Below are 17,754 nucleotides of genomic sequence, written 5' to 3'. Positions count from 1 at the left end.
GGCTGAGGACGAGTTCCGGCCAACGGGGACCCGCGTGACGGAGCGTCAGCACCCGTCAGGGGAGGAGATCCCAGGGCCGGCACCGTCTCAGCAGCAAGTTCAGGGCACGCGTGTGGAGGGAGCGTCCCGCCGACGGAGGGGTGGGCGAGAGGCACCCCCAGATGGCACAGGTGCAGGAAGACCGGAAGCAGGTGTTGAGGACGGCCAGATAACGAACGGAAAGGAGAAGCATTAAGACAAAGGCGAGCAATCTCGGCAGAGAAAGAGAAGCTAAAACAACGAAAATTCCACTTCTCGGGTCCGGAATACCCGAAATGAAGAACTCACGGGGTGGGCCTGACCGGCACACAGGTGAACACAAATGAGCCAACTGAGGAAGAGGAAACCAGGCCGGTGACAAGTAAGCAGCCTGGGGACCCGGACGATCCTGAACGTCGCATCCCTCGTGTGGCTGGTGTGCCCGAAGGAGAAGGGAATACGAACGGGACAGAGAAATACTGAGATCGTGAACAAAACCTCCCCAGTTTGATGGAGAACTTAATGAAGGCACCAGGAGAGAGGGGGGCACGGGGAGGACCCTGCGAGGTGCTGACAACTGGCGGGCACAGCGCGGGTCCCGCAGCAAGGCTGACTGGTGGGACGAGGGCGCCGCTCAGAAGCCGGAGGCCGGGAGGGTGCGCACGGGAGGCACCCGCACGGAGCCGCCACGGCCTCTCCCCCGATGACGACCCCAACCTCACCCAGACAGAACGGGAGAAGCGGCCTTGGACCCACGAAGCAGAGCCGGGTGGACGGACCAGGACGGAGTCGGGCTCAGCCGGGACCCACTCACTCACGGGCCCGGCTCCCTCCCGCTCCCCCCGCACCAGGCACGCCCCAGCAGGACTGCGGGCGGGGTGGGCAGGTCAGCAAATCCCCCAAAACAAACCCTCTTTCCAGGCAGAGGTCCAGGCAAAGTCGGCCACGGGCCAAGGAACGAGGGGAACCCTCTCCTCTCCTCTCCTTCCTCGTCCCACCCCACCCTGCCCCGGGGCGGCCCCCCTGCAGCCCCAGCAGCCCAGAACCCAGGAGAACACCCACATCTCTGGCCACAGGGACTAGGAGAAAGGGCTGCGGCTGCCCAAGCTTGTGAGGGAGCTGCTGTTTCCCTCGCCCCCTCCACTCCCTGGCCTGACGGCCGCTCCAGGAAGCTGGCCGCCCGGAACTTCGGATTGTGCCAGGAGGGCGCGGGGGGCCCCGTGGAGGGTGTGGGGACGGCAGAGAGGGCGCCGGAGCAGGGGGTCTGCTGGACCAGGCCCTGCCCCCCCACCCCGATGCCACGCACAGAGCGGGCCTGAAGCACAGAAAATCTTGCGAGCCCTAACGTGGGATGCCAGCCACCCCCAGGCCCCTTCTGCCCCCGACACGGCCGGGCCGCACAGCCAAGGCCGTGGGACCCGGGCTGGCCCCGGAGCCAGTGCCCAGAGGCTGGGGGGACTTCAGGGCGCACCTGCGGGGCCGACTCCCCACCTTGGAGCAGCAGATCCCAGACACCCTGACCGAACCAGAGTCAGCAAACACGACGCTCAGAACATCCTCATACGACTGAAACCTTCCCGCCAGCAGGACATGTAATGCTCCACGTTCGGGCCACTCAAGGGGACATGCTGAGCGGGGCCGAGAGAGATGTTCTCGCCACACACACATACACACCCCTAATGCTAGAGCAAAAGAGAACACAACACGTGAAACAAAGATTTTACCCTGAGGACTCGACGGCTGAGTGGAGACGGCACAGAGGAGCGTCAGCGGACTCAAGACCGTCGGGATGAAGCATCCGTCCTGAAGGACGAGAAGAGGCTTCCAGGCGACGGGCCTGGCGTCCACGCACAGGGGCCCCAGGCGAACAGAAAAGATCTGTGCAGAAACAACCGTTGAAGAAACGATGGCTGAACACTCCCCAAACTTGGCAAACACAGAAGCCTATGTACTGACACAGCCCAGCGGAACCTCAAGAGGACAAAGTCACCGAAAGCCACGACCAGAAACATCATCCAACTCCTGAAACCCAAAGCAAGGAAGGCGGCCTGCGAGCGGTCGGCGGGCAGGGTGATTACACCGAGGGGGCAGCCGCCGGAGTCCGCGGGCGTCTCTCATCCGAAACCAGCTGAGTGCGGGCAGCGGGCTGCAGCACCGCGGTATGAAGGCGGGCAGCCCCAGTCCCGGAGGGAGACACCTGCAGGAAGAAAGGCAAACGAGCCCCGTCCCAGTCGACGAAGCACAGAGAATCTGCGCTGGCAGCTTGTTCCCATGCTGAAGGCGCTCGGCAGGCCCAGCACAGCGACCCCGGCACAGGGACCCCGGCACGAGACCCCAGCACAAGGATCCCAGCACAGGGACCTTGGCACAGAGACCCCAGCATAGAGATCCCAGCACAGGGACCCCGGCACGGTGACCCCAGCACAAGGATCCCAGCACAGGGACCTTGGCATAGAGATCCCAGCACAGGGACCCCGGCATGGTGACCCCAACACAGGGATCCCAGGACAGGGACCCCGGCACGGTGACTCCAGCACAGTGACCCCAGCAGAGGCGCCTTAGCACAAGGACCCCAGCGCAGGGACCCCGACACAGTGACCCCAGCACAGGGACCCCAGCAGAGGGACCTTGGCACAGGGACCCTGGCAAGGCGACCCCAGCACAGGAACCTTGGCACAGGGATCCCAGCAGAGGGACCTTGGCACAGGGACCCTGGCAAGGCGACCCCGGCACAGGGACCTCAGCACGGGGACCCCAGCACAGCGACCCCAGCATGGTGACCCCGCTGGAGTGTTGGCCTTCGGACACACATGAAGAAAACAAATCACAAATATCTCAGTGAGTGTAATATGCTCCTTCCTCCCTCAGATTCTTTAAAATAATCACTGAGAGGGAAAGCCAGAGCATCCTCTGGGGTGGCCCGGTGGGCGCAGATGTGGCAAATCCAAAGGCAGGAAAGGGTCCTGTGTGGCTGGAAGGGTCCTAGGTTTTACTTAAACTGGTAAAATAGCGACTCTATATGAACTGTGAAAAATTTCTCTAATCCCTCCAGCAACCGCTACAAGATCAATACAACACCCAATAAAACACTATTTATTTACTAATACAAATAAGTTACATTTAAAAAACAAATAAGCTAAATGGAATACTAACAATTATTGAAATAGTCCAAAAGAGAGTAAGAAAGGCAGAACAAAGTAACAAACAGAAAGCAAAGAATAAAACAGTAGACCAAATCCAAACATCTCAATAGTTACATTAAACATAATTACACTGGTTACAAGATGGAGATTGTCAGATTGCAAAAAAGTAATAAAAACTGGTGTCCCACTGGCTCAGTCGGTGGAGCATGTGACTCCTGATCTCAGGGCTGTGAGTTCGAGACCCACGTTGGGTATGGATTTTACTTAAAAAATACATCTTAAAAATTCAAAGAAAAAAATGAAAGATTTTTAGTACTTTTTAATGTTTATTTTCGAGAGAGACAGAGACAGAGACAGAGCGTGAGCAGGGGAGGGTCAGAGAGAGAGGGAGACACAGAATGCGAAGCGGGCTCCAGGCTCTGAGCCGTCGGCACAGAGCCTGACGCGGGGCTTGAACCCACGAACCGTGAGATCATGACCTGAGCCGAAGTCGGACGCCTAACCGACGGAGCCCCCCAGGTGTCCCAAAACAAAAGAGCTTTAAAAGACCCAAATTTACGCTATCTATAAGAAATCCACTTTAACTATAAGGCTATAGATGCTTTAAGTGTTAAGGAGTTTTTCCCCAAAGAGAGCAGAGCCGAGAGGGTTCACACCTGAGTCCTATAAACTCTCCGGGAACGGGTTGTCCTGCAGGAGCAAAGAGCGAACGTCACTCCCCGAGGCCCGTGCCACTCCGGTGCCAAAACCAAGACACGACAAGCCGGGAAGAGCCGAGTCCACACTCACCGGTGCGGACGGACACAGCCACGCGACAGGACACGAGCCGGCTCACGTGGGTCGCGTGCTCCGGGGAGGACGCACCCCAAGCAAGCTGGACGACTCCAGAAACAGGAGGACGGCTTGCACACAGAACACCCGCAGGTGTAACCAACCCACTGGTAGGTTAACCAGGAGGACGAGGGGCTGCGGGACGCGGGCGGGGGAGGCTGGCAGGACGGCACGCGTCACAGAGCCACGTCTCAGCCGCTCCCCAGGAAAGACCAGGAGTGGGGGTACCCGGGACTCGCCCGGGGGTGAGCAAGGCGGCTCCCTGTGGCTCCTGGGAGGGTGGGGTGAGGCAGCGGGGCTTGTGCTTTATGGGGCCACTTAGATTGCCTACAGCCCCCTCTGCACGTGTCCCCTCAGCCCCGGGCAGCCCCGGCCGCTCCCTGAGGGGCAGCAGCGTCGCAGAAGGCGGTGGCCACGCTCCCTGCGGCACTGGGACAGGGTCCTGCTGCGTGTCTGCTGTGACCCGACACCAGATGCACGTAGCTACGCAACCAGGTCTGCACGTGTGCGAGCGTGCAGGTGTGAGTGTGCACGTGTGAGGGGGTGTGCGTGTGTGTGCACGGTGCATGTGTGCACACGAAGCCCCCTGGGCCCGGGGCCCACCTGTCAAGCACAGCCCTGTCTCTGCCCGCCCCGCCCCCCTCCTGGCCCACTGCCCCTCCCCCATCTGTTCCACAGCAGGGGGAGGGAGGGAGGGAGGGAGGGGTCGTGCCTGAGGCAGTTGAGCCGCACCCCTACCTCTGCCGATGGAATCCGCGGCGCACACACCTGCCCGTTGTGACAGCCAGCCGCGTCCGCGGGCCGTGTCCAGCGGGTGCCGGGGGCCAGGCTCCCCGACCACACCGAACGGGGGTTGTGCCTGCCAGTCTCTCGCCAGAAGCCCCGAGAAGATGGGCTGACTGCAGGGTCTCTGGCCGGGAGGCCGCTGGCTGTGACGCCCCGTCCTGCTCCCAGGGCGCGGCACGTCGACCCGGACCGAGCCCACCTCTAGTGGTTCTGCTGAGCCCGCCGGGTGCCGACAGACGGTCAGGACCCGTGCCACAGGTGGGGGGGGGGGGGGGCCGGCCCACCGCAGAGACATGACCACCCCTGCCCCCATGCTGGAGCCAGGAACACAGCTCCCCAGGCCCCCGGGGCCACAGCATCGCCACCCAGCCCCGCGGCCTCTGCAGGCAGGCTCGCGATGAGGAAACGCTAAGGGCACGAGTCGTCATGACCCAGCCCCGCGGGTCGCAGGGGTGGTGTTCTTGCCACAGGTGCGTCCCAGCTGCCGCCACGGCAGCAAACAGCACCACGGTCCGGCAGCAGGCGCCGGGTTCTGCTGCTCTGGGGTCCCAGATGGGCGGACCCCCGGCGGGACCCCCAGGCGGGCGCGGCCTCTGCCATCCCTCCGGGGACCGTGCTTCCTGGGAAATGGCTGGGAACCAGCCCCCACAGCTCCAGGGGCTGCTTGCCGTGGAGGAGCGGTGGGTGAGCGCGTGTGCAGGAACGAGTCTTGATGGAGGTCTTGATGGAGACGGGGGCATGCTTGGGGAGGAGGTGCCCAGGGCCCAGCGGGCGGGAACTGGTCCAAGGGAGAAACCCGGGAGAGTCCCCGAGTGGGCTGTGCTCCAGTCCGTTCGCGCATTACCCGGGGTTTCAAGAGCCGTCAGCAGGGGACGGGCCCTCAGTCTCTCGTGTCCAGCGCAATGGGTTCCAACAGCAGGTCCGCTGCCAGAAAGGTGAACCCGTGCACACGCACGCCACGGAAGGAACCTGTCAGCACTGCCTGTCTGCAGCAAGCAGGAGTCCGGGGACCACGGCGGGCACACACAGCTCACCACGGGGGCCGGAGGGGCAGGCCCCGAGCACCCGCCGCTGGAGCGTGGGAGACCCTTCCCCTCTGCCCCGCGTGGGAGAGCCTGCGCCGTCACCCTGGCGGGGCCCTGGCAGCTTCCAGGGCCACGACCCCCAGCCGGCAGGGCCCAGCCCCTCTGAGACCCGCTGGCCCCGCTCCCCGCCTTGACAAGGCAGGTGGCCCCACAGCTGCGCAAACTGCCTGCCCACGGCGGGGCCGGCGCGACACAGGGGCTCAGCACCTCCCGAGGCCAGCACGCAGGTCGACGGCTATGGCAGCAGCAGCCGCCTCAAGAGAGACAGCACGGTCCCGCCATCTCCCACCAACTGAGACCCCCGCCCTCGCCAGGCCGTGGCCCAGCCTCTCCCAGCCCCAAGCACTGAGCCCCTTCTGAGCAGGACCCAACGCCCTGGGACTCCAAGGGAGAAGCCAGAACTACAGGGGCCCCCTCGTGTGCGGCTAAGGCAGGGGATCCATGACCTGTGCATCCACTGGGCGGGGGGGGGGGGGGCACGCGGGGCTGCTGCCCACGAGGGTCCCCAGGCCCAGCCCCCCTCACCGTGCCAGGAGACCCGACTCCACTGGGAATCGGTGCGTTTCGCGCCCTTCGTGTTTTAAACACCGGTTCCTTTCATTTAGAGTGTCCCAGTGTGAGATGATACACTTCAGTCAAAAGGGAAAGTGAGGGCACAAGAGCCTTGCCACACGTGTCCCACGTCCAGCACAGCCACCTGCCACATGCACGAGCTTCCGTGGAGTCCCGGTGTTGACCCCGCCCCCCACCCCAGCCCCAGACATCAGTATCTCCTGGTTCAGGTGAGGAGGCCCGGGGGGGGGTGGGGCAGGTCAGTGAGGGCTCCCGGGCCCCCCCTCGGAAGCAGGAGAAGCACGAGCCAGAGGGAGAGGGGCCACAGACACTCCGAGTAGCTTAGCCAGAGGCAGCAGCGGCTGGCGGGCAGGAGGAGGTGGAGGTGAGGGCCTGGCACCCACCTGGGGTCCAGGAGACGAGGCTGGCTGGGTTGCACGGGGCGCTGCGGGCGGCCGCCGTGGGACTCCCTCTCCGAGCTGAGGGTCGGCAGGACTCCACACCCAGTGGAGGACACAGCAGGGCTTCTGGCCGCCAGTGAGGCAGCTGGGAGGGCAGCACCAGGGCAGAAGCCGGCCAGTGACCAGCCTCCCAACAGGCCTCTGTGCCCTCCACTCACCAGGTAAGTAACCAGAGTCGAGGGCCAGCTCGACAGCGACGGTCACCGCAGGCTCGGGCCAGAGTCGCCTGCCTTCTGATGTCTGCAGAACTCGTGTGGTCTCAACGTCACCCCGGCTTCTCCTCACCGCCCAGTGGCAGGAAGCACCGGGATCCAGGGAGAGGCTGGGGACAGCGTGTCCCCGCACATCCCCCATGTGCCCCAATTCCCCCATGCACCCCCACATGCCCACAGTGCACCCCCCTGTGTCCCACGCACCCCCATGTCCCTGCACACCCCCACTCACCCCCACGTGCCCCCGCACATCCGCACACATCCCCCATGCCCCACGCACACCCCCGTGCCCCCGCCGCCAACCGCACACCCGGGCCCCTTAGGGAACCCAGAACTCCCGCAAAGGAGCACAGCAGGGGGAGGAGAGGAAGAAGGGCACGGGTCCCCAGAATAAAGGGGCGCTCCGAAGGGCTCCAGCTGCGGCCACGCCTCGCTACGAGGCCTCTGGCACCGACCCCGGGCACAAACAGTTTCGGTTTTCTAGGATTACACAAAATTCTGGAGCGTTACATAAAAGTCCACAAGGAAAAATACGGTACAGAATAGGGGGAAAATATATAACTTTATTTTTAACATAGTAATTAAACTCCACCACAAAGTAAGGACATGAGATTCTCTTTGTTTCCATTTAATAAATACAAGTGAATAAAAATATTTTGCTTGCAAAGAGATCGCCTCTCCCTTCTCCAGATTTCATGGAAACCCCGTGGCCACAGCGCCCACACACCAGCCGTGTCCACGGACCACATCCCCCCACGGACCAGTCCTTCCCTCTCCATGGAGAGGGCCGCGTCTCATTTCATACGCCCGCAAATACTATTCAGGTACAACCCCTCTCCCTTCCTGATCCCCTTCCAAATACAAGTTCTCGTACTGAGTTCCAAATCTGAAATGGTTCCCTTCTGAGAAAGAAAGAATCTGCTTTCCTTACAGAGCCAGCATGGACGGAGCCCCGTCCACCAGTCTCGTGAACACCAAGCAACCCTGTGTCAGGTGTCAGTGAGACGGATTCCCGCCCACTGGACAGCGACTGAGGAGAGAAGGATGAGAAGTAAAACCCATGGTATGTCCTGTAGACTGTCCCCCACTTCAAAAATAGAAATTCCTATTTAGATGTAACCTGTCTGACAGGCCAAATCCTTGATTCTGCAACAGATCTGTTATTACTTAGAACGGAGCCCCTGGTGCCAGGGCAGGGACATCACACCCCACACTGAGTGCCCCGCCCCCGCCCCCGGCCCCGGTCAAGGTTGGGATAAGGCACGCCTCTGCGCTCACTAGGGGTGCACATTCCCTTCCAGCCCCAAGTGAAAAGAACTGTCTCAATAATGAACGTTCCTGCTGCGGCCACGACGTACAGAACGTCAGAACTTCCCCGTGTTTATGTGGAAAAGACAGACCCCCGTGCGTCCTGAAGACACTGACCAAAACGTCCAGTCTCGCGTGCTCCCGCCCTGTGATGCGCCAGTAAACCCGGCCATCGGTGTACCTCCCCGCTAAACGGGACCAGGAAGAAGCGGTCAGTCCTTACGACCAGCAGTAAACCTCTCTCGTACACACCCCGTTTTTCATTAATCCACATTTTTAAAAAGTATTTATTTCCTGAAAGCATTTCTAAGTGTGATAGTTTGTAATGCACGACAAACAAAAAGCTGTAACCAGATGACAAGGACAACACCCCTGAAGCACTAGAAAGCAGGGACGCAGACAGCCGTCCCCCTGGGGCACGCGGGGAGCAAGGCCAGAGCTGTCCCGCCCACCCTCTGCTGCTTCTTCAGAAGGACAACTGGTTCTGGCCGCCCCCTGCCCGGCAGACGGAAGGGAAGCCACTACCGACGGGCGGGGCCCCGGCAGGGAGGGGCAGTGGCGAGGGCTCCGACCACCCACCCGAGTACGGGGAAAACTGCGCCCGGCGTCATCATCCTACATAAATCACCATTTCAGAAGAGAAGCCTGTTTGGAGCGGGAAAGGCAGGGGAAAACCAGACGCTGTGCTTCTGCAAGCTCGCCTTTTTGGGTGCCAGCACAGGGTGTCACTGTCACTGCGCGTGTCCGTGTGCGTGCCGGGGCCTCACAGCCCCAGCGACTTCTGCGCCAGCTGCCGGGCGACCCTGCAGAACTGCTCCCGGTCGTCCCGCCACATCTTGGAAGCATCCACGTTGGCGCCACTCTCGTCGTTGGGCTCTGCAAGAGAAGGACACGCGCTCCGTGTGAAAGGGCGCCAGAGAGCAAGGGCCCGGCGAGGTCTCCCGCTTCCCTCGAGAACACCCGCGATCCTTCTGGAACCGTGTCCCAGACACGAAGGACAGGTGCTGGTGTCTGTGAACCGCCAGGGAAGGAGATCAGCTCTCTGAAAGACGGACGGGAGCCTCCTCACCCGCGAGACAGGGAGGCCGGAGGCGGCGTGAGGTCGGGGACACCGCGTGAAGACCCGCCCTCGTGACCCCTGCCTCCCGAGGGTCTCCAAGAGCCAGCCTGCGTTCTCAGTCCTGCTCCGGGAACACCGGGTCCCCACCGCGCCTCACGGTCGGTGCTCCGCGTGGCCCACTCCTCCCCACCGCCGCCCACCCGGCTCCCGCCGAAGGACCCTGCGAGGCCGACGTCCGGCCGAGGGGGACGCCTGAGCCCGGCAGGCGCTCCGGACAAATCAGAACGCACACGAAGAGGCAGCGGGGCCTGTGGGGCAGGGGACTGGAATGCCGTGAAGCGCTGCATCAGAAGAGGCAGAAAAGGCAGCCCAGAGGCCGGCGCGGCCGCCAGCACGACCCGGGCGGTTCCCCAGCGCCCCGGCCTGGCTTCCCTCTGCGGGCACGCCGCCTCCGTTCCTCCAGCCACAATGACTTTCTTCCTCCCTTTACTCAACAAGCCTTTCCCCACCGGGTCCCGTGCCGTGAGGCCTCGTGCAGGGCACCGGGCGTGCGGAGAACACGGCGACACGGGCCCTCAGAGGGCACCGTCTAGTGGGCCTACAGACGCAAATGACCACGCGTGGTCTCAGACTCGGTGCTACCAGGTGGGCAGCGGGAGAGGAGGGGGCAGAGGACCGGCGGTCCCACAGGCCCCAAGGAGGGCGTGCGCTCAGGGGACCCCTGGCCGGGCCCGCTCCCCGCCCCGCATCTGCGACGCGGAAACCCCAGGGCCCGCACGGCTCGCGGTGGATGGGGGGGGGGCCTCGGTCTCCTGAAGCGGGCCGGAGGGCGCCGAGCGGGGCAGGCCGTGGCCACGCTGGCTGTGGGGACAGAGCGGAGAAGAGGGAGGTCGGGACAGAGGACACGTGCTGTGAGAGAAGCGTGTGAGGAATACACCAAAACCTCCAAAGAAACGACGTCTGCGAGGGTGCAACTTACCGCGGACGGCCGGAGACGACGTCGCCTCTCGCCTGGTCATTCACTCGGCGTGTGAACAGAGGCCGAAGCGCCTCCACCTTCAAACTGACGTCCGCGACTTCGCGGGGACCCAAGGGGCCCACCGAGGACCCGCCGGCCTCCTCCTCCGGGCCACCCACGGCACCGTCGGCCCTCCCCCGACTCGCCTCCGTTCCCCTTCTTCCCGGTTTTCCGCATCGTTCCTCCCTACGTTTCTTTGAGGACTCCTCTCCTCCCGCCCGCCCGCCCTCTGTACCTCATCCCCCTTGTCCTGCCCACCACCCACTGTCTTCCCCAGACGTGACCCCGCACCCTCGCTCCCACTCCTGGCCTTGGCTGAGCGGCTCCTGAGGGGGGACGGCCACTGAGGATGGACACTTACATCCCGGACTCTCCTCCCATTCCTGCCACCCCCCCCCCCCCCCCCCCCCCCCCCGCAGATTCCTGTCCCCAGAAACAGCATTCCTCTACCCAGGCACTCAGGTCAGAAACACAGGCGTCACCCTGCACGTCCGTGAGCCCGTGTCTCCCAGACACACCCTGGCTCTTGGCCCTGCAGCTGCTCGAAGCCCTCGTCCTCTCGCCCGGGCCACGGGGACACCTGCCCAACGGGCACCCGGCTGCAGGGACGGTCGTTCTAAGGCACCGCTGCACGGTCTAACACCCGCACGGAGGCCTGGGCCCCAGTTGAGCACACACTTCCACAGGGCGCCCTGGCCCCTGCCCCCGCCTGAGCTCGGGCCGTAAGCGGTCCCGGCAGGGCCCTCTCGAGGCTCAGCTGCCTCCCTTCCCCGGTCACCTCCCACGTGCTCTCAACTCCTCCCACCCAGTCCCGTCGCGGGAGCTGGCGCCACAGTCCCTGCATCTGAGGAGCCGTCGGTGACTGGCAACCACTGCTGGGCCTGCAAAGTCTCCTCAGAAAGCTAGGCCTTCAAGTGGGGCCCAGGGTGCACCGAGCTGGACCCCCCAGGGCCCGGCGTCTGCGACACAGCAGGCCCCCCGATAAACACCCACCGCGTGAGCGCGGTGCCCGTGGATCGGGGCGCGGTTAGTTCCGGTCAACACACGATACACACAACGGGAAGGCATCCTTGAGACCCGTAAGAATGACAGGCGTGCGACACGCGGACGAGCAGGTACAAAGAATTCGGCGAGGAAGCAGAAAACCGCCCCGTCCGTACACCGCACGCAGGAGCGAAGTGCACGGGAGACGGCGGCAGCCGCCGTGCCGTGTGGCCGCGGGCCTTACCTGCCAGCATGCTCACCACCGACAGCAGGATCTTCTCCACGCTCTGCACGGGGCTCCACCGCTCCGCGCTGCTCTCGTAGCCCATGGGGTCGTCGCCCGGCGCGTGGAGGATGGAGATACAGACTCTGCCGTCGGGGTAGACTGTGGGGTCAAAACACACCGGGTGAGCCCCGCGGCGGAGAGCGGGCGAGGCGGACGCGCACGGCAAGCCGCGGGCACGGCTGGAGCAGAGCAGGGCCCCGGGCGCCACGCTCACGGCCACGAGGCCCCACTCGCTCCCCAAGGACGAAAGGGAGGATTATCGGCCGTGAGACATTTCACCAAACGAACGCACGTAATCTCCAGAGCTGGTTCCAGAGCGACTTTCCTAACTCCGCCCCGAAAGCCCTGAGCGAGGCCGCGAAGACCTACGTCCGCAGAGCCAGGACGAAGGCCGTGCCATCCAAGGAGGAAGCTGTCCCGACTTCTCCAGGGAACTCGCTCCAACAGAGAGACGGACGGCCGTCTGCGCCTCTGGAGGTCAGCTGTGTCCGACCTAACCCGCCCCCGCGCACGGCGCCATGAACCGGACGCCCACGGTCTGGGGAGGAAGCGCGTCTCCGGCTCGCGGTTGTCTCCAGTCCCGCCGAGGGTGCCGCAGGCGCCGTCACTCCTCCGGCACACGGGGCGGGTCCTGAGGCGGCACAGCGCATACGCAGACACGGGGAGTCCGGTCGGGCACCCTCAACTGTCCAAGCGCAAGGCCCTCCGGTTATGACGACACGAACAGCAGACAGTTGAGGACGAGTTTTAGTAATTCCCCTTTGCTCGTGAGCTCACAACCCCGTGACCACTGAGAAGCCCGGGTGGGTCGGGGCGGCCCTCCTGTGGCACCTCACTCCTCGCGCGTCCATCCATCCCCGTCGCGGCACTCTGCTCCCAGCTGCCTACAGTCGGTGCTTCTCGGACGGAGAGCGCGTGCGCAGCTGTTGTGGGCGTCAGGGGGCCCGGCGGCGGTGCCCACGCCCGGGGCCTGGGCGCCCAAGGCTCCGGACGGCATCCCTGCCGCGAGGTGTCCAATCTCAGCGGACCTCCTCCTGGTGGTGGCACCGAACGGTGACAGTGTGTCACAACACACGGTGACAGCACAAACCCAGAAACACGGAGGCGGCGGCGTCCCTGCCGCCTCCTCTCTCACCGGGCGCCCCCCTGCAATCCCTCCCTCGTCGGCGCCTGTGCTGGGCTCCGCACGGCTGGCCTCTCTTTCCCCAGGCCGCCGCGTCTGTGTCCCAGCCCTGCGGTCTGTCCTCTACACCACAGCCAGTGACCCTTCCAAGACCACACTGGCCACACGACTCCCTCCCTCACTCTGATGCCCTCAGTGGATCTCCACTCCTCCCGCACAAGTATCAGGATCCTTCTTCCTGGCCAGAGGGCCTGAACCGGTTTGGCCCCTTCACTCCTTGCACAGGGCCTTTGCACGAGTCAGACACACTTCCGCCTCTCACACGTCACTGGGTTAACTCCCACGGCTCTTCCTGCAGACGTGAGCCTGACCACCACCTGCCCGGGGCCCCTCCCTGGCCTCCTGGTGTGACTTCCTATTTACCTGTAGGACTCGTCCGACCGTGTTCACCTCTGCCCTCAGACTGGCAGCTCGTGATGGTCAAGGCCCCCACCTTCTATTATCCGTTCACCCCTGTATCCCAGCAAGTGTCAGTAGAGGTACTCAATTATTCTTTCAAAGTATTTAGGGACTTATCAATATTCGTGTCATTGGCAAACCTGAATAGTTCTCAAAAATGATTTTCACAAGACAGAAATAACACCCATCCACTTAGAGAACAAAGTTTAAAACTACTTGAATTACCTGAACGTGACAAACTCCTCAGCACAACATCAAACTGTCAGCTCACAGCCACATCTGCCCTCTAACACCGCGTCACCAGCACGGTTCTAGAGTGTCGTATCTTCGATATAACCGTATTACTTTTTAATTGCCCACAATCCTCGTTATAGTTCCGTTTTCTGGTTAATCGATTTGAAATCGCGGACTTCTTCAGTTGACTCCATCTACTGTCACGTATTTTTAATTCTGCATTACAGAACACCCTGAACACACGCCAAAGTCAACAGCAGCGTGACGGATGCCCACGTGCACGCGTCACCCGGCCTCAAAGCCCTGCCACCTCGTGGCCAGCCTTCGCAAAGGAAGGGGTAGTCCTGGGTACCTACCAGGCAGGCAGAATTGCATTAACATGAGAGAGCACTTGAAAACGATCTGAGGAGGGAACTGATGACCCACACGTAACATCAGTGAAGTGAGAAGTTTCAAAGGAGCGGCAGGAAGCGCTTCCCCAGGCGGGCAAATCCTGAGACCCTTCACTGAGGGCGGCGGGATCTGGGCAGAGCTCTCCCAAGAGGAGGTGCCCAAGCAGGTGCGGGCCAGGGGAGACCGTGCAAAGTGGACTCATTTGTAAGCTGAGAGGTGTCAAAGGCTCAGAAAGTTCTAGAAATGCTCTCATGAGTTCAATTAGCCGTCAGCTATCTTATGTGCAGAGAAGCATAGGAAAAGGAATTCGTTTCAAATAAAATATTTCTACAAAACGGTGTATCTTACTTTTCTTCTCAACTATGAAGATCACGATTTTTAGTAAAATTAATCATTTATAAAGAAGAATATTATCCTAAATATGATCACTTAAAATACAACATATTTTCTTACTAATCCTCCAGGAAGAAATAAAAACCACAGCTACTGAGGAATTCCAATTCCTGCTACTAGACACTTTTCCAACTTAAGTCCAGTGAATTTCTTTAGTGACCGTATTTTCCCCTCTTCTTAAAATATGCGTTTATTTTAGAAAAAAGATTAACCAAAAACAAATAAAAAAGAGATCCCATTATGGAAAGAGAATCACTTTCAACATTTTTGTGTTACACTTCCAGTTATACATATTTACATGTGAATTTTTTTTCAAAAAAGTAAACTGTAGGGGCGCCTGGGTGGCTCAGTCAGTTAAGCGTCCGACTTTGGCTCAGGTCATGATCTCACCATCCGTGAGTTCAAGCCCTGCATCAGGCCCTGTGCTGACAGCTCAGAGCCTGGAACCTGACTTGGATTCTGTGTCTCCCTCTCTCTCTGACCCTCCCCTGTTCACGCTCCGTCTCCCTCTGTCTCAAAAATAAACATTAAAAAAAAATTAAAAAAAAAAAAGTAAACTGTAATAAGCCTGATTGACCTGCTTTTCTCATTCAGTATAGACCAAATACCATTCCATATCATTAAATATTATTCTAGAGCATCTAAAGTCTCTCTATAGCGCTCTAACATACGGACTAACCAGGCATGTGTTGTTGCAAACCTAGTCTGCTCTGACCAGCCCCCGCTGTCGAACACCACACCGTGCTGGAGGCCCGCAAAGCGCTCTGTGCACGCCCGTGCTCACGTGCTCTCATTGGCCCACTGGAAGGAGCGGGAGGGTCAAATGGCACCCAGTGTTAGGTCCACATTTTGTTTTATCTCCGTTACCCTGCTTTTCGGTTGATGTCAATCCCACCATGACTAAGCGACGGAAGTTCAAAACATACACAACGTCCCTCACGTGGCACCATCGCTGAGGGCACCTGTCCCACGCGCACAACCCCGTGCCTCGCCCGGTGCCATCAAAGCCACTCCCCAGAGCACTTACTGTTGGGATGAAACATCTCGCAGGTAAATCTCATCTTTGGGGGACTTAATGGGTAATCCAGTGGGAAACTCAGGATGGCAGGAAATACACCAAACTCAAAACAGGTGTCTTCTGGGCCCCTAGAAGACAGAAACACAAGTGCAAGTAGTCTTCTCAGCGTCTCACTGCAGCGGCCAGCTGAGCAAGTTCCTAGTGTTTCACAAACGCGCGTGGAAAGGTTAAGTAACAGCGATGGGCAAGTGAGCGACGAACCACGGGTGTCTACCCCCAAAACCAAGAGCTCACTGGATACACGATAGGTCAGTCAACTTGACAATAAATTATATTGAAAGTTTCTTCCTCTACATTAAAAACAAGTAAATGAATGAATAAATACATGACAGTGATGAACCAATACGTTTTTCTTTTTTTTTTTTTTTTTTAATCTTTATTTTTGAGACAGAGAGAGACAGAATGTGAGCAGGGGAGGGGCAGAGACAGAGAGAGAGACACAGAATCCGAAGCAGGCTCCAGGCTCCGAGCTGTCAGCAAAGAGCCCCACGTGGGGCTCGAACTCACAGACCGCGAGACCATGACCTGAGCCGAAGTCGGACGCTCAACAGACTGAGCCACCCAGGTGCCCCGCCGATATGTTTTCCTGAGTGGAAAATGACGCTCACTGTCCCGCCCCAACCTGGCTGGAGTCCCAGGTACCAGCACAGAGACCACGCCTCAGGCACAGGTTCTGCGCTCACGAAGGTAAGGGCGGGGCAGCAGACAGAGCCTCTCTAGAGCCGGGATCGGAGGAGAGGGCTCCGGGCAAAGCTGCAAAACCCAAGGACCTTGTAAACTTCCTGTATGTTCGCCGTCATTTCACCTTCAAGTAAGGATATGGATTATGCCCGTTAGAGAAAGACTATCATATTAAATGATAAGGGTTAAGAGTTTTTTTTTTTACTTCAAAGGCTATTTTTACTTTTCTTATTTTTTTTAAGTTTATTTATTTGAGACAGAAACAGAGCACATGAGCGGGGGAGGAGCAGAGAGAGAGAGAATCCCAAGCAGGCTCCGAGCTGTCAGGGCAGAGCCCGATGCGGGCCTCGAACCCACGAGCCCCGTGAGATCATGACCTGAGCCAAAACCAAGAGTCGGACGCTTAACCGACTGAGCCCCCCCAGGCGCCCTCAAGTGTGCCTTAGAAACGGGGTTTCTGTAACCTTCAAGGACCGGATGAAAAGCACACAGGTGATCCCCGACAGGCCCACGCGCACGGCCAGCCCTGACCCGCGGGCCTGCAATGGGTGCCTGTCACGCAGCCCACGCCACACGGTCACCGGCACGCCTGTCTGCCTGGCTTTATGGCCTCGTCACGTGGAAAATGGCAGAAATGGAATAAACCGCTTCTAAGCCCCATCAGATTTTAAAACCGTATGTGTAAATTAACACTATTTCCTGGCCCGTGTGCACGACAGGAGGGCAGCAGAGAGGCAGAGCCCCAGCTCAAGACAGAAAGACTCCCCCTTACAAACCTCCCCTAGGGAACACGCGTTAGAGCGGCTGACAGGTTACCTAAGCCTCGAAAATAAGACACCGAACATGTGTGGCGACAGCCGGCCGCGTGTGAGCTGCTGGGCCCGACTGAGTGCCTGTCTAAGCCACGACCTGTAATACGAGCTCTACGACGTCAACACGGCGTGGAGACCGGGCCCTAGTCGCTGCAGGAGGCGTGACGTGGCAGACACGCTGCCTTTCAAGAATGAATGCGAGGCGTGGCGCGGGAGACGATAACTGAAATACGCTTATTCCAAGACAACCTTCATTTTTTTAAAATCGTTTTTTCAAAGCACAAATTTTAAGTCAATGTTATTTCGATTCAGTAAAATAAATATAAACTTGCAAATATCGTGAACGATATTTCTCTCCACAACTGACGGAAAAAAGACAAAGAATCCCCGAAGAAGCCGCACAGAGGGCTTCTCTACCATTTGGTGAGGACACTCAGAGCTTCCACTGGCACCACCGCAGTGGATGCCAGGATTGCGTCCCAGGGGAAAGAGGGCCGGGCTGCGGCAAAACAGTCAGAACAAGAACAAGGTCTAACCTGTTAAAGGGGGGAGGGGGCAACTGGGTGATGCAGTGGGTGAAGCGTCTGATCTCAGCTCAGGTCACGATCTCACGGTTTGTGAGTTCAAGCCCCACATCAGGCTCTGCACTGTCAGTGCAGAGCCTGCTTGGGATTCTCTCTCTCTCTCTGCCCCTCACCCAACGGCATGCACACACATGCTCTATCTCAAAATAAGTAAAACTTAAAAAAAAAAAAAAGAACAAGGTAAAAAGTGTTTTTTGGAGTCCATTTTTTTCAACTTAAGAGACCGACCATGATTCTGAAAACCGCATCCTTG

The 17,754-nt window shown here is 59.7% G+C and overlaps 1 protein-coding gene across 3 annotated transcripts in view; it reads right to left on the bottom strand.

Moving 5' to 3' along the window:
- Positions 1-7,631: 7,631 nt before the first annotated feature.
- Positions 7,632-17,754, bottom strand: part of UBE2G2 (ubiquitin conjugating enzyme E2 G2) — a 40,156-nt gene continuing 30,033 nt past the window's right edge. For all 3 annotated transcript variants that reach the window (XM_042954727.1, XM_042954729.1, XM_042954728.1), the window contains 3 exons: positions 15,374-15,492; positions 11,703-11,843; positions 7,632-9,272 (listed from right to left, as the gene is read on the bottom strand). In XM_042954727.1, the coding sequence (XP_042810661.1) occupies positions 9,160-9,272; positions 11,703-11,843; positions 15,374-15,492 (373 nt within the window). In that variant the 3' untranslated portion in view covers positions 7,632-9,159. The remainder of the gene's footprint in view (positions 9,273-11,702; positions 11,844-15,373; positions 15,493-17,754) is intronic.

This window comes from Panthera leo, chromosome C2 (genome assembly GCF_018350215.1).
Source record: "Panthera leo isolate Ple1 chromosome C2, P.leo_Ple1_pat1.1, whole genome shotgun sequence".
Lineage (NCBI taxonomy): Eukaryota > Metazoa > Chordata > Mammalia > Carnivora > Felidae > Panthera > Panthera leo.
This window is presented reverse-complemented; position numbering and strand designations above follow the sequence as displayed.